The sequence below is a fragment of the Stenella coeruleoalba genome (assembly GCF_951394435.1).
Source record: "Stenella coeruleoalba genome assembly, chromosome: 11".
Taxonomy (NCBI): Eukaryota; Metazoa; Chordata; class Mammalia; order Artiodactyla; family Delphinidae; genus Stenella; species Stenella coeruleoalba.
In genome coordinates, this window is record NC_137157.1 from 8,367,002 (window position 1) to 8,389,993 (window position 22,992).

Genomic DNA, 22,992 nt, shown 5'->3' on the forward strand with positions numbered 1-22,992 from the left:
TCAGAGCTAGAAAGTATCAATAACAGGTTATAACTCTAGGGCAGTGACGTGATTGAATAGAAATGGCTTGAATCTTATGGATGCATTAATCTAGATTCGATGTTGGGTCAGAAATCTATTTACAAATTAAAATAATCTGTCTTGAGTTTTGTTTTCTTTCCGTGTCCATAAAATGAAGAGCTTTTCCTGATCACCAGTTTTTCATAAAACAGACAAGTAAATCTCGTGGCGCTAGCCAGAAAAGTTTACACCTTAGGAACTTCATAGGAAACTGGCCTCTTTCAATAGGCAGACAGCAACCCCTCATTTAAAATGAAGCTGTTCATCAATTGGTGACATTCATAGCTTCATCCTTCAACCTGCAGGATGCTGGTAGGATTGTCAGGTTTTAACCAAGTCATTTTCCAGCAAACATTCTCCCATATGTTTTGGAACTTTCCTTTGCATCTTAGTCTCTCCACATAACAGTTCCATTACACAGAAAGCCATTGTTCGAAGCACCACAGAGCAGCTCCCAAGTCCTGATGTAAAAAAGAGGGCTTTTTTTTTTAATTAAACAAGTGAAAAGCATGTCAGTCACTTAACATAGGGCTGACACATAGCAACACTCAATGACCCCTATTATAATTTTATTTTATTATTACTACTGCTGCTGATCTGTAATTTATTCTGAAATCAAGTTCTTAGATTAAATTTATTTTACTGAAACTGATCACCCAAACGTCTTTGACCCTGGCCTGAACCATCCATTTCCCTCATCCCCTTTGCCTTACCACAGAATGAACCCAGGTGATCGTACTCCGTGCCTGTTTATCTTATTAGCAGCACAGGCTTCCAAAAGACCCTGGAGAAGCAGAGAAGTAAGGAGCCCAGGTTCTGGAATCAGAATGCTTGGGTTCAAAACCTGTTGTGCCTCTTATTAGTAGATCACCTTAGTTAACCTACTTAATCTCTCTGGGCCTCATTTTCCTTACCTATAAAATAATAATACCTATTCTCTCCATAGGGAAGTTATGAAGATTAAGTGAGTTAAAACATGAAAGAATGTAGGACAGTATCTGGCACAGAGCACATGTTCTATAAATGTTAGCTATTAGTGTGGCCGTTGCTGCTTTTATATTTTATTCTGCAAGGCTGTCTTTATTTTTAACAATGTTGATCTGCAAATAATAATAATACCCTCCTGATTAGATTTCTCAGGCTGTATGTATCATCATTTAGAGATCCAGTTCAGTTTAAGAAACAATTGTTAAATGCTTACTGTGTATTAAGTGCTCTTGGGGGGTGGTTCATAGATTAGTAAGATATATTCCCTGCCCCCCCCCCAGGAGTTTATAAACTGGTAGGAGAGAGAAGATTTATTTAGAGGGTAAGTATTACACAGGGCAAAATATCACTCTACTTTTTATAACAGATAAAAGGTAGCTCACAGGAGGCCTGGAGTAATTCTCAGTGCTGGGGAGAAGTGAGTTGGGAAGGTCAGGTGAAGAGTTGGGCATTTCCAGGTGAAGTGAATAAGGAGCTGGGAAAGTTCATGGTACCTGGAGGAAGAGGGATTGGACAGTCTTGATCGGGGTGACTGAGAGTGGGCGAGACACAGTGCTGTCACTGCAACACGAGGAAACGTAGTAAACTTGATGAAATAGGAGCGTAAGGAGGTGGCAGAGTTGAAGTTGGCTCAAAAGTTTTAGTATTAGTGCTGAGGAAGAGGGTAGTGATACCATTAAAGAGAAAAAGGATGGGAAGTAGATTAGGTTTTGCGGGGGAAAGATAGGTTTTGGACCTGCTGGATTTGAGATATAGTCAGGAGAGACTAGTTACGGTTCTGCAGTTTTTGGAGACCTTCTTAAAAACTGCTTTGTGGATGGAAAAGGCAGGCATTAGGGTAATATGGTTCCTAACAGATACAGGTCCCCCTCAGATGTGACTTGCAGGGACCTTATAATTGAAGACTTATCATATAAGGGAACTTCCCTTGACCCATGAGATCCTCTTAACCCTCCTTTTCTGGACATTTTCTCACTTAGTCTCTGAATGGAGGCTATGCCTTTGTCATTCTGTATGGTGTGCAGTGTGCAGTGGTAATACCCTTTAGGTTTCACTGGCATTTGAGATAGAGATAATTGGCTTTTTACTTAAAAAAAAATTCCTATTAACTTGTTATATCAAGTCGTGTTGCCAGAGTAGAAATAGTAGAAACACCCATCACCCTCCCTTAGTCCGGATGTGCTTTGAATCACCTAGCTTTGTTGTTTCATGTCAACAGAAAAAGGCTCTAAGTGAAGAGGAAGAGGCAGAGGAGAGTTATCTTAATGGCAAAATATTTTCTGGTCCATGGAAATCCATTGCTTGCTGAAAATAGGTATAATTTTTAGATACAAAAGAAAAGATTTTACAAATAACCAATACTTCCTGATCTATCACTCGCTATACTTATGGTGGTAAACATTTGCTACCAGAAAGAAGGTGTAGAACATCTAGAAAGCTTTTTCTGCTGTGCGGTGGTCCTCATTATGTTTTCTTCGAGTTAAGAATTTGTGTTTTTTCCGTCTTGGAGGAGGACACAGTGTTGTAGAAGGTTTTGAACAAAAGGCAAGACTTTGGTACTTTGTGGATTGTTATCACCCAGCAAGACCCTTTGCAACTTCCTCTCGCCGCCCACAGCAGAATACGGAAACCGTGCTGTATCAGGCCACTTCTGCAATTACAGTCACAATTAAAGGGGATCCTTCTTTCACGCTACACCCTTCTGTTTCGAGGCTTTCTTTGCATTTGAAAATGTGTCTTTTGTGGTGGAATGCCCAACTGAGCCTTGATCTCCCCTCTCTCTTTGCTGCCATGCAGTGCTGCAGTTGAAGCTCCAGCAGCGCCGGACGCGGGAGGAACTGGTGAGCCAAGGGATCATGCCGCGTAAGTACCACTCTCTCTCCCCCTCTCAGCACTTGATAGAGTTGCTTTTAGGATGCGGTGTGTGTACCCAGTATGCCACGGGGAGAATCTAACAGAAAACAAGGCCTATGGGGTTCATTTTTCACTGCTTTCTTTGTCATACTTTTCTAAGTTCAGGGCCTCTCAATCAGTGATAGTTAAGAGAACAGCCCTAATTGATCAAGTTCAGTGAAACAAAAAACGTTAGGTTTAACGGTACCATTGAATCATCCTTAGCTTCTGAATTGCATGTTTTAAAGGGTTTCTACGCCCTATTATACTTCCCTTTATAGGAGGAACAGATCTTGAGCTGGGGTACTGTGAGGAAAAACACTTCTCACATGTGTTTTGCTTTAGTGTTCGGGTGCTTGGGAAGAGACAGCCCTTTTCCATCTAGTATTCTGAGTCAACCCCAGTTTTATTTAGAGTGAGAGCCTCAGATATACCCTAAGGCTGGCATGGGGATGAGTGTGCCTGAATGGAGTCATTGATGGGGGTATCGCAGGGCTGGGCTTGGTGCAGAACTGCATCACTTGGGAGAAATAAAACCAACCTTGGAATCTGTTAGAAGTAAGAAAATTTGCTTTTACTACCAATAGCCGTATAAAATGAGTGGAAGCTGAAGCCAGCAAAATTTTGCTTTTTTTGACATTTCTTTTTAAGTCATCAGCAGAGAGTTAGGCTCTCCCTCTCATTTCCTTTATCTTTATGTGTTAACTGCTACTTGGACACACCCTAATGAAGTAAAAATTTATATATCATACAACAACTTCTAGCTTCATAGTGGGAGAACTGATGTTTTTCACCTTAATGCTGCTAACCTACTGCTACTGTACTTTCCTAATTCTCATTCACTCATTCATTCAAAATATTTGAGTACCTAGTGTGTGCCTGTTGATACAGGAAGATAAGTTCAACTCCTGCTCTCAGGAGTTTTGTACTTAGAAGACTGATAATATAATAAACAGGGAGACAAACACAATTATTTCAAAACATGGTAAATGCTATGAAGTAAATTAACTGGTTGGTGTATTAATAAATAATAGGAATGAGATGGAATCACTTTGGAAAAGTTGGTCAAGAAAGGCCTTCTTGAGGAGGAAATATTTGAGCTGAGATCTGAAGGATATGATGGAGACAGTCATTCAGAAGCAGGAAGAGGGCCCAGGAAGAAGGAAGAGCAAGTGTAAGGGCCTAGTGCAGTTAAGAGCCTGGCATGTTTGCAAACATCAAGGAAGCCATTGTGGCTGGGCCTGGTAAGTGAGGAGAGAGTAGGGGCCCGTTAAGATTGGCAAGGTGTGCGGAGCCAGAATGAGAGCCTTGTCAACCACGAGGAGGAGATAGGTTCTGCTTTAACTACAATGGAAAGCCATTGACGGCTTTTAAGCAAGTGAAGATGGGATTTGATTTACATCGTGGTAATACCAGGTCCATGTCTAAGAGCTAGAACTTCATAGCAAGTATAAGGAGTCTGAGGTCTCTTTCTGTCCTAAGTGTCAGCCAGGAAACTTAAGTCTCAAATTTATATCTTTTTTAAAATTGCTATTAACTACCAAACAATTTACCCACATGCCATCTTCTTCTCTGGCCTTCCAGTGAAGGACTCCCCATCTTTAAAGTGTGGATCAGTTAATGTGATCAGGTAGGGTGGTGTTGTGCTTTACAAAACACTCCAGATCCGCCAATCTATATACAAACCTTGTAGAGGAACAAGTTACCCAGCGTCACATGGCTTTCACCAAGACATCATGCGTTTAGTGTCTACTTTTTGCTTGGGGTAGTCCTAGGTGCTCTAGAGATTAAAGAAATGTAAGGCACAGGACTTGCCCTCAAGACATTTAACAGTTTATCTGGGTAGTAAGATTTGCCCATACACAAGATAAAGAGCAATTCAGCATTGACCTGTGGGGTGCTGACTCTAATTACAGTACTGGTTCTGAGAGCATAGTGCTACCTCTCAGGATCTGTAGTATGTTCAGGATCCAAAAGCCACACGGAGGATGAGTGCCTTGCATTCGTCTTGCTGCCTTTCATTTGATACCAGGGGCTACTGGAGATAACTGTTTAATAAGATTTATTGTATACAGTCTCCTTGCTTAGCATTTCTTACAGTATTCTGTGTTGTTAAGACAAATGATGCTTGAGTATTGCAGTTATCTGCTTATATGTTTGTCTCTCCAATTAGACTGTGAGCTCCTTGAGAAAGTATCTTATTTATATTTCTGTCCCCAGTACCTGGCACTGAATGAACGAATGAATGAAGACAGCCAGTTGTAAAGTGGAGTGTGTGTGTGTGCATGTGCGTGTGCGTGTGTGTGTGAAAGAGAGAGAGGGAGAGGATGAAGGACAGACACAGATACCACTCTATTGCAAACTTGTTGGAATTCTGGGCATGGAATTTGAAACAACACTCCTGTTCTGTCAGGAGCCCGGGTTCTAAAATATTCTGAATATCTAATTGTGTGCTTTGGGTGGTTCTCTGTATCTGTGAAGTGAGAATAATTGCCCTTCTTATAGGAATAGAAATGCCCTGCTTCTATGAGAATATTGCATCTTCCCTCATGCAACAAGCCACCTTCAACTATGGGCACAGTTTGGTTTCCAGCTTTTCTAGTGAAGAAAGTAAGAAGCAAACTCTTAGATTATGAGAGAGAGTGTTGAGGCCTGGGAAGAGTTTCAGGTGTGAAGTTCCCTGCTCATCAGCATGCCTGCTCATGTGCAGATAGGGTCCTGAGTTCCCAAAGATGAGGCTCTTTTTTTCCCCAGCCCCTCACCCTCTGAGTAACACCACTTCCTCACCACAGCCCCTCACCACTACCCTAACTCTCATTATAGCCTCCAACATTCTCTGCCTCCCTGACATCCCCAGCAATTCCACATCTCACCCTTCACTCATGTCTTTCAAAAAAAATATGAGTAGTGCTGGGGGCAAATCATAATTGATCAGCCATTTGTTGATTATTGGAGATTTGGAGACCTGAAAAGATACCATCTGGTTTGAAGTGCCCATTTCCATTTCCATCTTGCTGGCCTGAGGAGTTTCTGCGAAGTGCCTTTATGTTTAAGTTTGTTGTACGACTTAGGAAGTAATTAGGACCTTCAAACCAGAGGAAAGGAGCAGTGTAGTCACGGCTCTATTCTGCCTCATCATTTCTGATAATATCTTTTATCAAATTCTTCTCATCCCAATCTTTCTGTAGCTCTAGGAAGAACCCACCCACCTCGTTTCAGAGAACCCTCATATGCAGCTCCCATGTGTGGCTGGCTTCCAGTTCTGACATCATATCTGTAGGACATGATGTTTTCAGTAGCTGCCTTGCTGTCAGGGTCATTCATGTTTTTGCATATTGTTCAAAGTTGGGCTACGGCCTTCCCATAGAATTCAGGGGATTAAAGAATCCCTCAATTCGCATACACCTCTTTCTGCTACTTGATGTGCTCTGTTCATGGCATCTAAACTATGGGATATAAAAGTTGGTTTCTGATGTGCTTTTAAATAGAATCATTTCCCAGAATCCTTCTTTCTCATCATGTAAACATTTGTCTCGAATTTAACACTACTTAAACCCTACCAAATGCAGAGTGCCAGATAGCAAAGGATTACATATTCCAGGCCCTTAGCTTTCTTTAATGATGTCTGAAGCTCTGCATATCTTGAGGGAGAGGAGAGATGGCACAGATAGGAAGCTGGTGTTTAAGTACAAAGATTAAGGAATGCTGCTGTATCTAGGATGAAGATTCATAGAAGAGGTGGGTCATGTGTGGTACACTTTGTTCTCAAACAGAGCTTTCCCCACAGCCTTTCTCTTTGACATTTAAAGTGTACAAGCCATAAGGTTAAGGTGAAAATTAAGAAAAACATTCTGGCAATGAGAGCTGCTGCAGAGGAATAACCTTTTAAAGGAAAACCTGGAAATTCTCCTGACCCAAACAAATGAGAAAAAAAGTCTCCTATAATCTTTCTAGATATGAGAGAAGAATCTCATTTGTCTGTTCCCTCTCCACCTTTTGTTATTCCATTGTGAATCCTTGAGAAAAAGCAGAGAGTAGCGTATTTCTAATGCTCCAGTTACCCCTTACCAGGCCATTATTGCCCCATGTGCGTGTAGTAGGAAAACCTTGGTACCTTGGCAAACATGAGGAAATCATTATGTTTGTCCAGTAGATTAAGGATCTTCCTCCATTTCTTGGGTGAGCTTGTTTTTTTCATTTTAAATGGTGTTTCTGTGCACTCAGCCTCTGCCATTGGTGACACTTACTTCTCAGTGGTTGGGAAAATCCGAAGGGTGTGAGGGCAGCACAACTCAGAGAGGGCAGCCACTGTCAATCCAGGGGACTGTCAACTGCCTGGCCCCTGAGAGGCCCTCAGACATGTTGCTGGGTGAGAAAGTGAGCCAGTTGGCCAGCTAGTTTTGACTGATTTATATATCTTCTAGTAGGCCCTGTGTTCTCACCCTGAAACTGGAAAAAAATGGCCTCGTGTAATGGAGTTCCCGCAGCTCTATTTTTAATAAACTTCACCACATCTTGATTCCGCAGCCCTTCAATTCTACGGTTTGATCCCTTTGCCATGCTTCAGCCGTCGGCATTAGCCAAGTGCTACACAGAGACAGTGCGGCCCAGTTGCAGCACTGGTAGCTAATCTAAGCTGTCATTTTACTGGCCCCCACGTTAGCCGAAAATCTCCTGTTCATCTGACTATAGCAGTCTCTGCACCAACAAGAAATTTCTTCTAAACTCTGACAGAAGGTTATTTAATGGCTGGAAGTGTCAGGATTAATTATTGCAATCTCTTTTCCTCTGTAGCTAAAATTCTTAATAATAATATTTTTGCTATTTGTAACTTGGGGATTATTTCTTATATTATTCTTGATCAAGTGTACAAACTGAGTTTCAAGATTCTCTTTCCTGAGTACATATGGATAAAAATCTATTTTGGTGAAGCTCTTTTAAAAGTAACTTTTGGTGTTCTTAACCCCTGAGAAGGTAAACCAACCTCCTCAGACCTCAGGATTTCTTGTAATGAGAAAGAGGCTATGATTTAACTTTGTCACTCTCAGTCCGTCTTTATTAAATACTGAGGTGCCGTGGCATCTTTTCCCCCAAGTTACCATGAATTCAAAAGAACTAGCCTTTATACCAGCCCTGTCCAATAGCACTTTCAGTGATGTTAGAAATATTCTATAACACTAGCCACTAGCCACATGTGCTATTGAGTGCTTAAATGTGTCTGGCGTGAGTGAAGAGCTGAATTTTTAATTTAATTTAATTTTAATTAATTTAAATTTAAGTAGTCATATGTGGGTGGTGGCTGTTATATTAGGCAATAGAGTTTTAGGCTTTATTCTGCCACTTAGGAACAAGGTGATTTTAGGTAACTCACTTAACTTTTCTGAACTCAAATTCTACTTTTATAAAATTCTTATATAACATGGAAACAACCTAAATGGATGTGGGGTGTGTGTGTGTGTGTGTATGTGTGTGTGTGTACACACACACACATACACACATATACATACAGACAGTGGAATACTACTCAGCCATAAAAAAAGAATGAAATAATGCCATTTGCAGCAACATGGATGGACCTAGAGATTATCATACTAAGTGAAGTAAGTCAGAAAGAGAAAGGCAAATACCATATGATATTGCTTATATGTGGAATCTAAAATATGACACAAATGAACTTATCTGTGAAACAGAAGAAGACTCACAGAGAGAACAGACCGTGGTTGCCAAGGAGGAGGGAGGTGGGGGAGGGATGGATTGGGAGCAGCATGACTACACTGCTCCTTTCCTCTGGTTAGTTCAGTTAGTAACTGAATCACTTTGCTGTACACCAGAAAATAACACAACACTGTAAACCAACTATGCTTCAATAAAATAAATTTAAAAAAAATAAAATTCTTATCTACCCCACAGTTAATTTGGAGAAAAATGAGATGACGTATTGTTCATGCTTTTGAAATACAGGTAGAAGTATTTGCAGTTAAGAGTGAGAACATTAGCTTGGATCTACCATCTTGTGAATCTGAAAGCAGCTTTTTATATATATATATATATATATATATATATATATATATATATATATATATATATCTCATTAAGTTCTGTGAAAACCAGTGTTTGGGAACAGGAACTATTTTTTTTTTTTAAGCATCTTTATTGGAGTATAATTGCTTTACAATGGTGTGTTTCTGCTTTATAACAAAGTGAATCAGCTATACATATATCCCCATATCTCCTCCCTCTTGTGTCTCCCTCCCACCCTCCCTATCCCACCCCTCTAGGTGGTCACAAAGCACCGAGCCGATCTCCCTGTGCTACGCGGCTGCTTCCCACTAGCTATCAGTTTTACATTTGGTAGTATATATTAGTCCATGCCACTCTCTCACTTTGTCCCAGCTTACCCTTCCCCCTCCCCATGTCCTCTCAAGTCCATTCTCTACATCTGTGTCATTATTCCTGTCCTGCCCCTAGGTTCTTCATAACCTTTTTTTTTTTTTTTTAAGATCAGGAACTATCTTTCAGTAAATAAAACCCTTCTTAATTTCACTTTCCTCCCTGCCCTTGGATTAAAAAACAATTGCTGAAAATTACTGACTCAAAGAACCACTAGTCAACATGGTACTCTGTTAAAATTGTTCCCCTTTTGGTTGTATGTTAACGGGACCACTATTTTATTAGCTTGCCCTCTCCATGGTAATGTATTTTTGTTTTTAACCTCTCTTAAAACAAAACAAGTGAGTGGCTGGGTTGGGAATAATTTTTTTTTTTTTTTTTGGGGCAGCTTGCCAAGAGACAGAAATGTTCACTGGCAGGGACACTGGTGATTCCAGAGCAGAAGAGGGTCTAGTTTGAGGCTGAATTGCCACCCATCCCCCTTTTTGTAAATCTTACAAAGATTGAAGATGACAAAATTGTAGGCTTCAAGGAAATGTCATTTCTTTTGCTTTTAAGTGAAGTGTTACAATGTCTGAGACGTTCTTTTTTTAAATTTTAATTTAATTTTTTTATACAGCAGGTTCTTACTAGTTCTCTATTTTATACATGTTAGTGTATATGTGTGAATCCCAATCTCCCAATTCATCCCCCCATCCCCCCCCCGGCCCCACTTTCCCCCCTTGGTGTCCATACATTTGTTCTGTACATTTGTGTCTCTATTTCTGCCTTACAAACCGGTTCATCTGTACCATTTTTCTAGATTCCACATAGATGCGTTAATATACGATATTTGTTTTTCTCTTTCTGACTTACTTCACTCTGTATGAGTATCTCTAGGTCCATCCACGGTCCGAGACATTCTGTCTCAAAGGATTCTGTGTAGATTATGAGTTTGGGTGGGGCTAGGGTGAGAGCAGATCCTCACCTGGGCCTTGGCCGTTTCCCATGTGCTCTAGTCCACTTGGGAGTTGCTAGAAGCTCTGTGTGGTAGTCTCTGAACAGCTGTTCCTGTGAGCCAAAGAAGTTTGGACAGGATCTGACCAGCGCCCCTTTCTGGCAGCAGCTCAGAAGAGGCCTCCCTCGGGACTTCCCTGGTGGCGCAGTGGGTAAGAATCCGCCTGCCAATGCAGGGGACGTGGGTTCGAGCCCTGGTTTGGGAAGATCCCACATGCTGCGGAGCAACTAAGCCCGTGCACCACAACTACTGAGCCTGTGCTCTAGAGCCCACGAGCCACAACTACTGAAGCCCGCGCCTAGAGCCTGTGCTCCGCAACAAAAGAAGCCACCCCAATGAGAAGCCTGCACACTGCAATGAAGAGTAGCGCCTGCTTGCCGCAACTAGAGAAAGCCCGCGTGCAGCAACGAAGACCCAACATAGCCACAAATAAAACAAATAAATAAATTTATAAAAGAGAAAAAAAGAAAAGGCCTCCCCAAAGCCTGCAGTTTTCCCACCTCTCCAGTCCACCCGGGGCCCTCGGGCTCGTGCTTCTCTCAGATGCTCAGTCTCACAGCTGTTAGTGTGGTCCACTTGGCTTTTTCAGATACATAGATATCTCTGGATGAAAGAGGTAGTTTTTTTTCCCCTTTTCTTTTTAATTGAGATGTAATTGACATACATTATATTAGTTTCAGATGTACGGCGTAACTTTTTTTTTTTTTTTAAAGAAGCAGAGAAAGAGAACTCCGCCTGTCTGAGATGGTGTATCCTCAGCACCGGAATGTTACCATTTAACTGTAGTTGAATCCCAAGTTTCAATGGCATTTGATAAACACCATGGTAGGGACTTCCCTGGTGGTCCAGTGGGTAAGACTCCATGCTCCCAGTGCAGGAGGCCCGGGTTCAATCCCTGGTTGAGGAACTAGATCCTGCATGCATGCTGCAATCAAGAGTTCGCATGCTGCAACTAAGAAGTCTGCATGCCGCAACTAAAAGACCCCGTGTGCCATAACTCAGATGCGGCGCAACCAAAATAAATAAATAAAAACAAATCTTTAAAAAAAAAAACACCATGGTAAAACATGTGTTCCAGGATTAGAGCTAACCTGATCCCTAGATTTGAAGCTGAGAGAAAATTGGTTAGGCATATGGCCTCAGGAATCTTCTCTTTCATCTCAGGAGAAGACCAGCTGGGCACGTCACTCCTTGGTATTTTATGTTGCCTTTCTGATATATGTCAGCATCCTCATCTCTCTTCCAGCTGATGTAGGTCATCAGAAGTGTGTATTCCCATGTCAGTGGTCAGTGACTAGCATAGAACCTCTTCCTTGTCCAGTTGCTAACTAATCCTAAGATAGACCCTAGAATGAGTTGTATGTTCTGAGCGTATTCATTGCTGAATCCAAAGAAGACTCCAACAGGGAGCTCCCTTGAACAGACCATCAAAAGTAATCTTCTTGATACAGATTCTTGATACAATTTAATATCTAAAAAGTGTAATAGGTATTCACTTTCATTTAATAATTAGTTCTCAACATGTCTGAGATATCCAAGGCTAACATCTTTACAAGATAATAAGTGAAGTAAAGGAGTTAATAAAGTCACTTGTTGAAACTACGCACTAATTTTACTTAAACGATAAAAATCCTAAAGAATTATGTACTCAAGGGGAGCCCTGAGAGACACCCGATGATGGCGGTGATTTAAAATCCTTCAGCCTAGTGGGATGTTATTTGCAGAAGGGCAAAGGTGATTTGGAGCTTGTATCTAAACAGATGACTTAGGTGTATTGATTATGGGGCTTCAGAAAGGGGTATATGTGTATGCTTGAGCAAGGAGTGTATATTGGAATGATAATTGACTGATCTGGAGTATTAGGCTGGGCTGTGGTGTGAAAGGCAGATACAAACATGGCTGGCATACATGTCAAAGAGAAACTTGGAAGGCCAAATTCAAAATATTAGACCCCTGATATTTTAGCCTTTTGGAATTCACTGTACCTGTTGATATTCATGCCATGCAGGATTGTGCTATGACTTTTTTGTCCCAGTCTTGAGTCTCTTTCACCATCAGTGGGTCAAGGTTGAAGATTCTGGAGCAGCTTGCACTTCTGCAAAGGAAAAGATTAGCATCCTTGAGTCTCCATTTTTAACACTCATTCCTGGTAGTTGGCTTCCCTGATGGTTTGGGTGGGGGTGACAGCCCAAGTGCCAAAACAGGATATGGATGAAGCACGTTTTCTGCCTGTCAGTTTGGACCCGTGCTTGCCCCAGAGTGCATGATCCCTTCCCCATACCCCATCACCCAAGCTCTTTCTTTGACTCACATGAACTTAGTTCTGGTTTTCATTGTCATGGCCAGTCCCTGGACTGTTGACACAACTCTTTGGTTAATGGTCAACAATGGCAGGTTATTTTTGCAGGCATTTTGGTATGACAGATAAAAACAGAAAGACAAAAAATGGAAGTCAACCCCAGTTAGCTCTCAGCATTTGACTCCACACCCACGCTGTTCTCTTCAGAAGGAGGATGGCACAGAAGAAAAAGTTAAAACAGTAACAGTGCCAAACGCTTATTAACCAGAGCTTCTAGCAGATGGCAGAGCACTTTCACTTTGATGCTAGGAGTCATCACGGCAAATTATGTAATTGCCATTTTGCTGATGAGAATACTGAGGCTCAGAGGGGTCATGTGACTTCCCCAAGGTCACAGCACCACTAAAAGGCAGAGGTAGATCCACTCCAGGTCTTCTGGCTCTGAACCCCATGCTAATTCCTGAAAGTCACGGTCTAATGATTCTTATTGACAGAGGAATTCATGATGATAGCTTGATGTACTTTCAAAATTTCAACTTTGTAAATATTAAAATTGAAAACAGTGTTAGATCAGGAACTACAGTTGGTGGGGAAAGGTGAAAGTTAGTGGGGAGGGGTTGTATGTGAGAGTGGCTCCATCATTTTTAAACCCTCTATTAAAATTGCTTCCAAGTTGCTGCTCTTGTCTGCTGGCTTGAAGGCCATGGGCATCTTTTCACTTCTGTCCTAATAACGCTTAGTTAAATCAGAGGTTCTTGATTTTGTGTGTGTGTGTGTGTGTGTGTGTGCCATTGATGCTCCTTGGAAAATCTTACACATCCTCTCACTAGACAGTTGCCCAAGCAAGTACCCAAAATTCAGCACACAGTTTCCAGGGATTCATAGATACTCTAAAGCTGGTATAGTGTGTCCCAGGTTAAGGGCCCCTCCTCTGCCTGGATGTGGAATCCCAAGAAAAATCATTCCCCTAATGCTGTTGTAAACCCTTACACATCAGTGACACAGCCAACCTCTGTGCTCCTCACCTGCTGTGTGCTAAGACCAAGGACTACATTTCTGTAGCTGCCTTCCACTGAGTGTGTTGCCAGGCCCGAATACAAACAGCAGGGTGTGGAATCCATCCCAGCTGAATGAGGCCCTCGCCAGGGTGTGAGGAAGATGGCAAAAAGCCCTGATCCTCTGACTCTCAGAAATACATACTTTGCACCTCGAAGCAGTGGTCCTGAAAGGAGCTCAGGAGATTAAACTCTACCAATTTGTGGACACCTACACAGCCATCAGAGTTGCAATTTTGAGTTAGCTGTTCCGAAAAATTATCAAGTCCTTAACTAGGTGTACTTTTTAGTCACTTAGCCCCTGGTGGTGGAGAATGAGCAAATAAAAATTCTTACTTTCTCATCTGCAGTGTCACCTTTCCCCTGCCTTTTGGACTAGGGAAACAATGGTTTTCAAATTTTATTGGCACCAGCCTCCTTGAAGAGCTGACTAAAGATTGAAATTCTTGAAGCTCTGGGATCTCTGCATTACATAGAGATTCTTGCCCTCCAGAGACTTTCTAATGCAAGTGTGGTTCTGGAACCACACTCGGAGAAACACTGGACCAAGGGCTGCTGGCATCATTCCCCTTTTCATTTTTAGTGACGGCGTAGAATATTGTTACTGTCTTCTCGCCAGGAGTTCTGAAGTACAGGATAGTCCTATCCACGTGATTCAAGAGTTGATGAATTTCTAAGACAGTTGAGGCTGCTGCATATAAAATGATTGAGTACAGACAGCTTATGACCCCTTGCCTCCAATGCTGGGAAAAGCCTGCCTTGCCTGCCTCTCATATGGCCTTGCACCATGTCTGTGGTCAGTTTGGCGGAGTTAATGAACTTCCTGGAGCTGTGTGACAAACTTCTGTGCTAGGGCCACGGGATGTGGCAAGACTCAGTTAACTTTGGAAGGAGTTTGATTATACGGTGACTCCCTCTTCTGCTATGTTGACCCCTTTGAGAGAGGGTTGATGGGAAAAGGGATGGGAAAATGTGTACCCCTTGACATTTTCTGAGGTTATATCTGAAATCCTCCCTTCTGTCCCATTGCCAATATTGGAGCAAATGACAAGGCAGCATTTCTTTGCAGAGGAATAGCGAGGAGAAGAAAGCAAAATGTAAAAGATCAGATTAAAATCACTGTTTGTTATTTTTTTGTAACTATCAATTTTTTTTTTTTTAAAGATGCCTGATCAGAGAAGTATCTTTTCTCTGACCCACTCCCACTCCACCTCCTACCTGGCTTATGCTGAAATATACATAAATTAAAAGATCTGAATTTTAGAATCAGAAGAACCAGAGGCCTTTGTTCTGCCGTTAATTAGGATGTGATCCCAGGCAAGTCAGTTCTCCTTTATAAAGTGTAGGAAATAGCAGGTACTAAGAAGCTCAAGTAAGGTAATTCCCAGCATGCTGTGCAAACAGCAGGGGGAAAACAAGGAAACCATTTGCAGCAGATCTTTTTATTTACGTTACCCTCAGGAGCCTTTTTGTCAACAGCACGGTTGACAGGCACAATCCTGCTTTATTTCTTCTCCCTGTTTCATTCCCTCTATTTCTACTTGAGAACAGGGTAAAGTCCAAAGTCCTGCCGGGCCCTCTGCGGCTCCCCCTCTTACAGCGTCTCTTCCCACTCTTCTCTCTGCTCACTCTGCTCTGCCAGCCTGTCCTGCTTGAGGTCCCTCTGTCTCTCAGGCAGGTTCCCACCCAGGGCCTTTGCACTTGCTCTTCTCCTTGCCTGCAGGGCTCATTCCTTTCCTCCAGGTCTTGGCTCAAACATCACATTGGAAAGTCTTTCCCTGACCACTGCGTGTAAAGTCCTGCCCTGTCACCCTCTGTCGCCCATACCCTGCTTTATATTTCTTCAGAGCATGTACCACCTCCTACTGTGTTAGGTGTTTATTTGTCTGATGCATCATTCTTCACTAGGGAAGAACAAGGATATCCCAGCACCAACGGACATGTGGGCTCTCAATTAATACTTGTTGGGAGTGAGTAACCAACAGTTAGCGGTCTTAACCCCTTAGGGGACACACACCTCTGGACCCCACCCTCACTCTTACTCCTCTGCCTCTTGTGATTGGTCCCCATCTCCACCAACTCACCAGCATAGCTCCGAGACCTCTGGCTGTGTCCTAAGTATGAGTAATCCTCTGGAAACTTTGCAAGCCATATTTTATCTGACCTGCCCACTATTAACATCTCTCTCTTTCTACCTACACCCTTTTTCTTGAAGCCGAGTCTCTGTATCTTTATAGCCTTCTCCCACCCCCATGAGCCTTCTCAGGTTCTTTTGCTGGGCTCTGTCCGTCACCTATGCTTAAATTCTGAGAGTCTCTTAAGATTCATCCTGGGAAGTATTTTCTTCTGTCTCAACATAACATATATTACATTATCCCTAGATGATGCCGTGTGCACACACATACACGTATAAGCATATGTACATATATACACACATGCAAGTACACATACATACCACTTGCACATCTCTTGATAGGATGTCACACAATTAGCTCATATTCAGCATGTCCCAAACTAAACACCATCTGTCCCACCCTGTCCCAGGCCTACTCCTTCTGTATCCCCTCTCTGGGAGTGTTAATGGTACAACCATTTACCCGGTCACTCCATTTTATTCTTCTGAATGGCCTCTTGATCTCTACTAGAGTGATCTTGTAAAAATGCAATTCTTACTCTTTTGCAATTCCCAATGTAATACTTGATTTCAGGCAGGTATCATCAGTAGATGCTAAAACCATTAGGTAAGCAGTGCTTAGGGAACAGGATTTTCACAAGGCCTCAAAATGTTACCCCACAGATTATGTATTAATTACAAAAGGGGAAATGCTACCTTTAGGATGGAGCGATCTGGTGTCACCTTTCATGCTTTCAGCACTGTCAGTGGTTGGGCAGCATGGTACTGTGTGTGCCTCCTGATGTTAAGAAGTACACATCAGCTATGTAGTCTTCCTGCCAAAAATGTTTAACCTAAATCTAATCACGAGGAAACAGCCAAATTCAGAATATAGGACATTCTTTCCACAAAACAAGCCGGTTTGTATACTTAAGTCAGTGTCAGGAAAAGTGCAAAAGGCAGGAGTATTGTTTCAAAATGTGACCGAGGAGACAACTATGAAATGTAGTGCATGATTCTTGATTACATCTTGGATTAAGGAGGAAAATCCAAACCGCTATAAGACATTTGACGGGCAATTGAGGAAATTCCAACATGGACTGCAAATTCGATTATATTATTGGATTAATATTAATTTTCTGAGGTGTGATAAAGATATTTTAGTTAGATAAGAGAATGTCTTTCTTCTTAGGAAATGCATATTGAAGAATTTAGGGATGAAATGTGATTGATAGTCATCCCTCTGTATCTGCAGGTTTCGTATCCACAGGTTCTAAATATGTGGGTTCAACCAACCGCAGATGGAAAATATTTGGAAAAAAAAATTCCAGAAAGTTCCCAAAAGCAAAACTTGCATTTGCCACGTACTGGGAATTATTTACATAGCAATCACATTGTATTAGGTAATATAAGTAATCTAGAGATGATTTAAAGTATATGGGAGAATGTGCATAGGTTATATGCAAATGCTACGCCATTTTGTATAAGGAACTTGAACATCCTTATACAAGATTTTGGTACATGGATTTTGGTGTCCGTGGGGCATCCAGGAGCCAGTCACCTGCAGATACCAAGGGACAACTGTGTCTGCAACTCACTTCCAAGTGATTAAATAAACAAAATTGTGTGTATGTGCATGTGTGCACAGGAGAGAGAGAAAACAAATATGGCTAAAAGATAACTGGTGAATCTAGGTCAGAGTTATAGGGTCATTTACTACTTGCTCTTTCAGTGTTTTTGTAGGTTTCAAAAAAAAATTCAAAGTTAAAAGGGGGTGCAGGGAAGAGGGGGGAGCCATGTGAGTGCAGACATGAGTGGTGAAATGAATATATACCAATTACCAGGTATGTTTCTGCTCATTTAATTTTTTTTTAAACATCTTTATTGGAGTATAATTGTTTTACAATGGTGTGTTAGTTTCTGTTTTATAACAAAGTGAATCAGTTATACATATATCCCCATATCTCTTCCCTCTTACGTCTCCCTCCCTCCCACCCTTCTAGGTGGTCACAAAGCACCGAGCTGATCTCCCTGTGCTATGCAGCTGCTTCCCACTAGCTATCTATTTTACATTCGGTAGTGTATGTATGTCCATGCCACTCTCTCACTTCGTCCTAGCTTACGCTTCCCCCTCCCCATGTCCTCAAGTCCATTCTCTAGTAGGCATGCGTCTCTATTCCTGTCCCGCCCCTAGGTTCTTCAGAACCATTTTTTTTTTTTAGATTCCATACATATGTGTTAGTATACGGTATTTTTTTCTCTTTCTGACTTACTTCACTCTGTATGACGGACTCTAGGTCCATCCACCTCACTACAAATAGCTCAGTTTCGTTTCTTTCTATGGCTGAGTAATATTCCATTGTGTATATGTGCCACGTCTTCATTCCATTTTTTAACATAAAACATCAAGTTAGAAATAACTCCCCACCCCTCCATGTGGTTCTGATCATGTCACTCGCCTGGTTAATGTGGTAACTCTGGCCTCCATGGTTTCTGATGAGAAATCTTTTGTCGTTCAAATTGTTTCTCCTCTGGCTGCTTTCAAGTGTTTTTCTGTGTTTTTAGTTTTCAAAAGTTTAATTCTGATGTATCCTGGGGTGAACTGCTTTGGGTTTAACTTGTTTGGGGTTTGCTCAGCTTCTTCAGTCTCTGAAGACTTATGTCTCTTGCCAAATTTGGGAAGTTTTAAGTACTCTTCCAACCCGTCTTTTTCCTCTCCTTCCAGGGCTTGGATGACACGATGTTAAACTTCTTTGTGGGTGGAGGTGACCTTGTAATGGTGAAAGTCCTGACACCTCACCAGTCCTCCCCGTGACACCACCTCAGCGGGGGGAGGGGGGAAATCTCCTTACTGCTAGAGGGGGTGTAAGTCCAGGCTCCCCACTTGGTCTCCACTTATTCCTTGGGCTGGGGGCAGCCTCCTACTTGGCCTTCTTTGACACCACCTGGCAGGGGTGTTGGGGTGCTTCATTACAGCCTCGTAAGGGTGAAAGTCTAGCCTCCCACTTGGCCTTTCCTGTTGAGGGTGGGGCTTTCACCGTGCTGTCTGTCTGGAGTAGAATGATTACTGTCTTAAGTTTTTTCTCTTGCTAGGCTGCCCTTTTCCTGGTCCTGTGGCTAGCGAGAGTAGGTTTTGTTGGGGCTTTTCTGTCCGCTTCCATTGGCATTTCCAGGTTGCCAGCTTCTTCAGCTCCAAGTCTGGGATGTAAGGCAAAAAGGAAACTCGGGGGACTCGCCACTGTGTCATTCTTTGGGTTCCAAGGTCCCTAGTCAGTCTGCCACCTTCCCTCCACCTTTCAGAACCTATTTATGTAAGGTCCAGAGTGTTTATTTGTACTTAGTGGGAAGAACAGAGAACATGTCTTCCCCGGCTCCCCAGATGCAGGCCCTGCCCCCCGCCCCCCCAAGCCTCATGATCCTCATGTGAACACCCTGGTCCCACCACATCAGACCACTTGTAGTCCCTAGAACTTGTCACGCTCTTAGATGACCTTCCTTGTCTGCCTGTGGTGTTTCTATTCCATTCATTTGGGTTTTCTCTGTAAAATCTACCCAGACAGTTCACACACTCTTTCCTCAGGCAGAATTTTGCCTCTTCTGTCTTACGTAGCACTTTAAATTACCTCTACAACTATGCTTCCATCTTGTATTGTAATTATTTGTCTTTTTCCCTGACCGGACCCTGAGCTGCCTTTGAGGGCTGGGACTCCATCCTGTACATGCTTGTCCTCAGTAACTAGCACAGCAGTTGCTTAAGAATTATTTATTAGATAGATGGATGAATGGACGTAGTTCTGATTTCCCACCTGAGTTGTTAAGTATGTTTGTTACCACACACAGACACAGCCTCCAGAGACGCACTGTGCGTATGCCTGCTGCTTCTACAGTGAACAGAGAAATCCAGCAGGCTTGCCTGGAAGAAGGGCTCCTTAGCCCATGGCAGTCTGTTGATCTCTGTTAGCTGTCCTGTGTTTATAGCCTTTGAGTTCCTCTGAATACAGAATTGGCTGTGAGCTTAATTCTAGCATAGTATGGGAACGATCATTTTTACTATGTCGGCACCTAATAAAGTGACATTCAGACCCAGGCACCTAATAAATATTCCTTAATGATAATGATGAGAAAATGAATATCTGTGGTTTGTTGCTATCCTTCTTGCTGAGATGCATTTCCAGAACTGCTTTGTGGCTCCTAGGAGGCTTTCACTTGCCTACATGTTGAACTAAATTTGGGGCTGGTGATGGGAAAGCACTACATTCATGTGCTAGGTTGGTTTTGTGTTTTTTTTTTTTAAGTTACTCTCTTTTTATTTATTTATTTATTTATTGGCTGCCTTGGGTCTTTGTTGCTGCACGCAGGCTTTCTCTAGTTGTGGCGAGCGGGAGCTGCTCTTCATTGTGGTGCGTGGGCTTCTCTTGTTGTGGAGCACGGGCTCTAGAACGCAGGCTCAGTAATTGTGGCTCACGGGCCCAGCCGCTCCGCGGCATGTGGGATCTTCCCGGACCAGGATTCAAACCCGTGTCCCCTGCATTGGCAGGCGGATTCTTAACCACTGCGCCACCAGGGAAGCCCCGCTAGGTTAGTTTTTAAGGCTCCTTATGTTCGCGCTTCGGTGCTAGATCAGATCACAGCGCTCCGTCTGATCAGATCACACCCAGCACAGCACCGAACTCCCCCTGGAAGTGGATGGCAGTGTGTTTTGAAAAAGGAAATTGAAACAGTTTTTCTCTTTTTAGTTCACAAATGACCTCACTTAATTAAGGTAGCAAATGTGTAAGGGGAGAAAGAAGATGGGCGCTGGAGAGAGGGAACAGAGTGTTAAATCGGGGGTTAGAGGCAGCCAGGGGCGGGGCCCACATCTAGCACCGAAACTGTGACTAAGAGCACCACACCTCTTAGCCACTTGTGTTCATTTGATTTCCGTGGGGGGGGGGGGCTTGGTTATTTTTCGTTTGAGCATCTGTTTGCACACCCCCCTGTGTTCACGCAAAGCCGCGCAAGTGTTCCAGGAAACCAGCTCCCGGAGGGTGGGAGTAGAGGATCAAGTTTTGGTGCCCTCTGACACCAAAAATGTATATTCTCATAAACAACGTGCACAGTTCTTGGGTTTGCATTGGTTTGGTGGGGCTTCTCTTTCAGAGACTGCCTTCTAGGAGTTTCTGGGAAAATAAAATTTCCGAGTGAGCAGTGCCCTGGCTCCTCTGGCAAAGCATTAAGGCAGCGAGAGAGGGCGTGAGTGTCCAAGGTGAATGCCGCCCTCCTACTCAGACACATGTCTATGGGTTAGCTTCGAGCCTTTGGGGATTTTCCACAGCTAGTAGAGGCCTAAAGTTTTAAATTATTTTCTGCGTTGCTGTACTTCCTTGTGTCTCATTCCCTTAGCGTGGAAGCTTGTGATTTTGACTATACATTGCCACCTGCTTCTACATCAAGAAAGCCCAGGGCTTACCTTTATCACCCCTGAGCTCTTCACTAGGTTACCCTCCACGGCTGCAGCTTTTAACAGAGCTGGCCAGACATGTATAGGAGTGCCTTTCCACCCCAAACCCCGACCTACCGAGAGCACTGGCTGCCCCAGCTCCAGGCTTCCCCAGATGGGCCTGGGAAGCGCCTTCCAGGAGTCCTGACTGAAGCCCGTACAAGACTGGTCATTGCTCCCCCTCTTCCTTTCACATGTTGGAAGTGGCTCTTGAAATCGCTGAACTTGCTGTCACAGAGCAGAATTAGACGTGGGGAGAGAGCAGCACAAAGTGAGTGGGCTCTTCAGGGGCTGATAGAAGCCTACACACTTGTCATAAAGGGAGAAAGAGAGACAGAGCTGGACCTGGGTTGGGGTCCGCCACTCGGTGAGTGACCTCACAGGTTACTGCAGTGTTAGTTTCCTCACGTATAGAATTGGAACAGTGGTGCCTACCTCATGGTTGTTAAGAGGATTCAATGAGATTATAATGTTGTTGTTATAAAATGAAACAGTCTTTTGGAATCAGTAATTATTGTTTTGAATTCTTTTCTTGGGCTTCATTTCTGGTTCTTTTGCCCAAGCTCTGAGCAGCTAGTGAACTGCTCTGATCTTCTCATCCACCTCCAGGCTCGTCTCCTAGTATCAGTGCTGAAGGCTGCACCTTAAGCTCCATGGTGAGCCCCAGATTTGAAACCGTGGCTTTGTGTACCTGCTTTGTGTACTTTGCACCCCTCTTCTGAGCCTTCCTTACACGTTTGTGCTCAGTACTGTGGTCAAGCTGGCCTTTCCACATGGCCTGCCCTCAGCCCTACATCTAAGCATTGCAGGTCATTGAGGCCTCCTTGCCTCCCATCCAATGGGGTCATTCTTCTCCACTTTTTGAAGAAGTTAAGGAGCCAACCCAGAGGAGGGAAAGAACTCTGACTTAAGGGTGAGAGAGAATTAGGTTATGATCCTATTCTGCCACTTGCTGCCTTTCCTACCCTTTCTGAGCCTGTCCTCATCTGTACAGTGGAATATTACACATCACATGGAATCAATAGGAGTATTCAATTAGGTAACATTTTAAAGTATTTAGAACCATGCCCACCACAGAAGGTAGGCATCCTCGCTATTATGCAAAAATTTCCTTAACCCAGTGGAAAGCAGGAAGTCACGTACAGTACAGCCAGTTCACCTGTCACTTATCCCCACTCATGGTGCAACATCCTCGTTGTACATGAAAATGTTACGCTCCCCTTCCATCAAGATATTCTGCGCTTTGTGAGTTGTTTTCCCAGAAGCTGGATCTGTGCCTTACCCCTTAGGATAGCCAGTGTAGGTCGTTGCACGCTGACTGGTGTTTAGCCAGATTATCTGTGACCATGGTGTAGGAACTAGCTGGCCCGTGTGGGAATCTAACCCCTGTTTCAACCAAATCACTGCACGTGATGACAGCAGCACCCTAAATGTGTTGGTGAGGGCGCCACTGGCTGCAGAGCCCTTTCACTCTCCTTCGGTTGTCACAGGAGTTCTGGGAGGTGGGTGGACTCGACTCCACAGAAGAAGAAAATGAGACCTGGAAAGCAGTCATTCCCCGTGTCACACCAGCGGTAACTGGTAGAACCCAGGACAGGCATGCACATGTCTTGCTTTTATATCTGGGACTTTTGTGAAGTTTTGAACCAAGATGAGAGCCTAATTCTGGCTGTACAAATGAAAGTTTAGAGCTCACAGGATCCTCTAGTTTTCCTGTCA

The 22,992-nt window shown here is 43.1% G+C and overlaps 1 protein-coding gene across 6 annotated transcripts in view; it reads left to right on the forward strand.

Moving 5' to 3' along the window:
- The window catches only part of LOC307193971 (myocardin-related transcription factor A-like), a 108,425-nt gene that overhangs the window by 64,649 nt on the left and 20,784 nt on the right, over positions 1-22,992 (forward strand). For all 6 annotated transcript variants that reach the window (XM_079936598.1, XM_079936599.1, XM_079936594.1 and 3 more), the window contains exon 2: positions 2,845-2,910. In XM_079936598.1, coding sequence (XP_079792724.1) covers positions 2,845-2,910 — 66 coding nt within the window. The remainder of the gene's footprint in view (positions 1-2,844; positions 2,911-22,992) is intronic.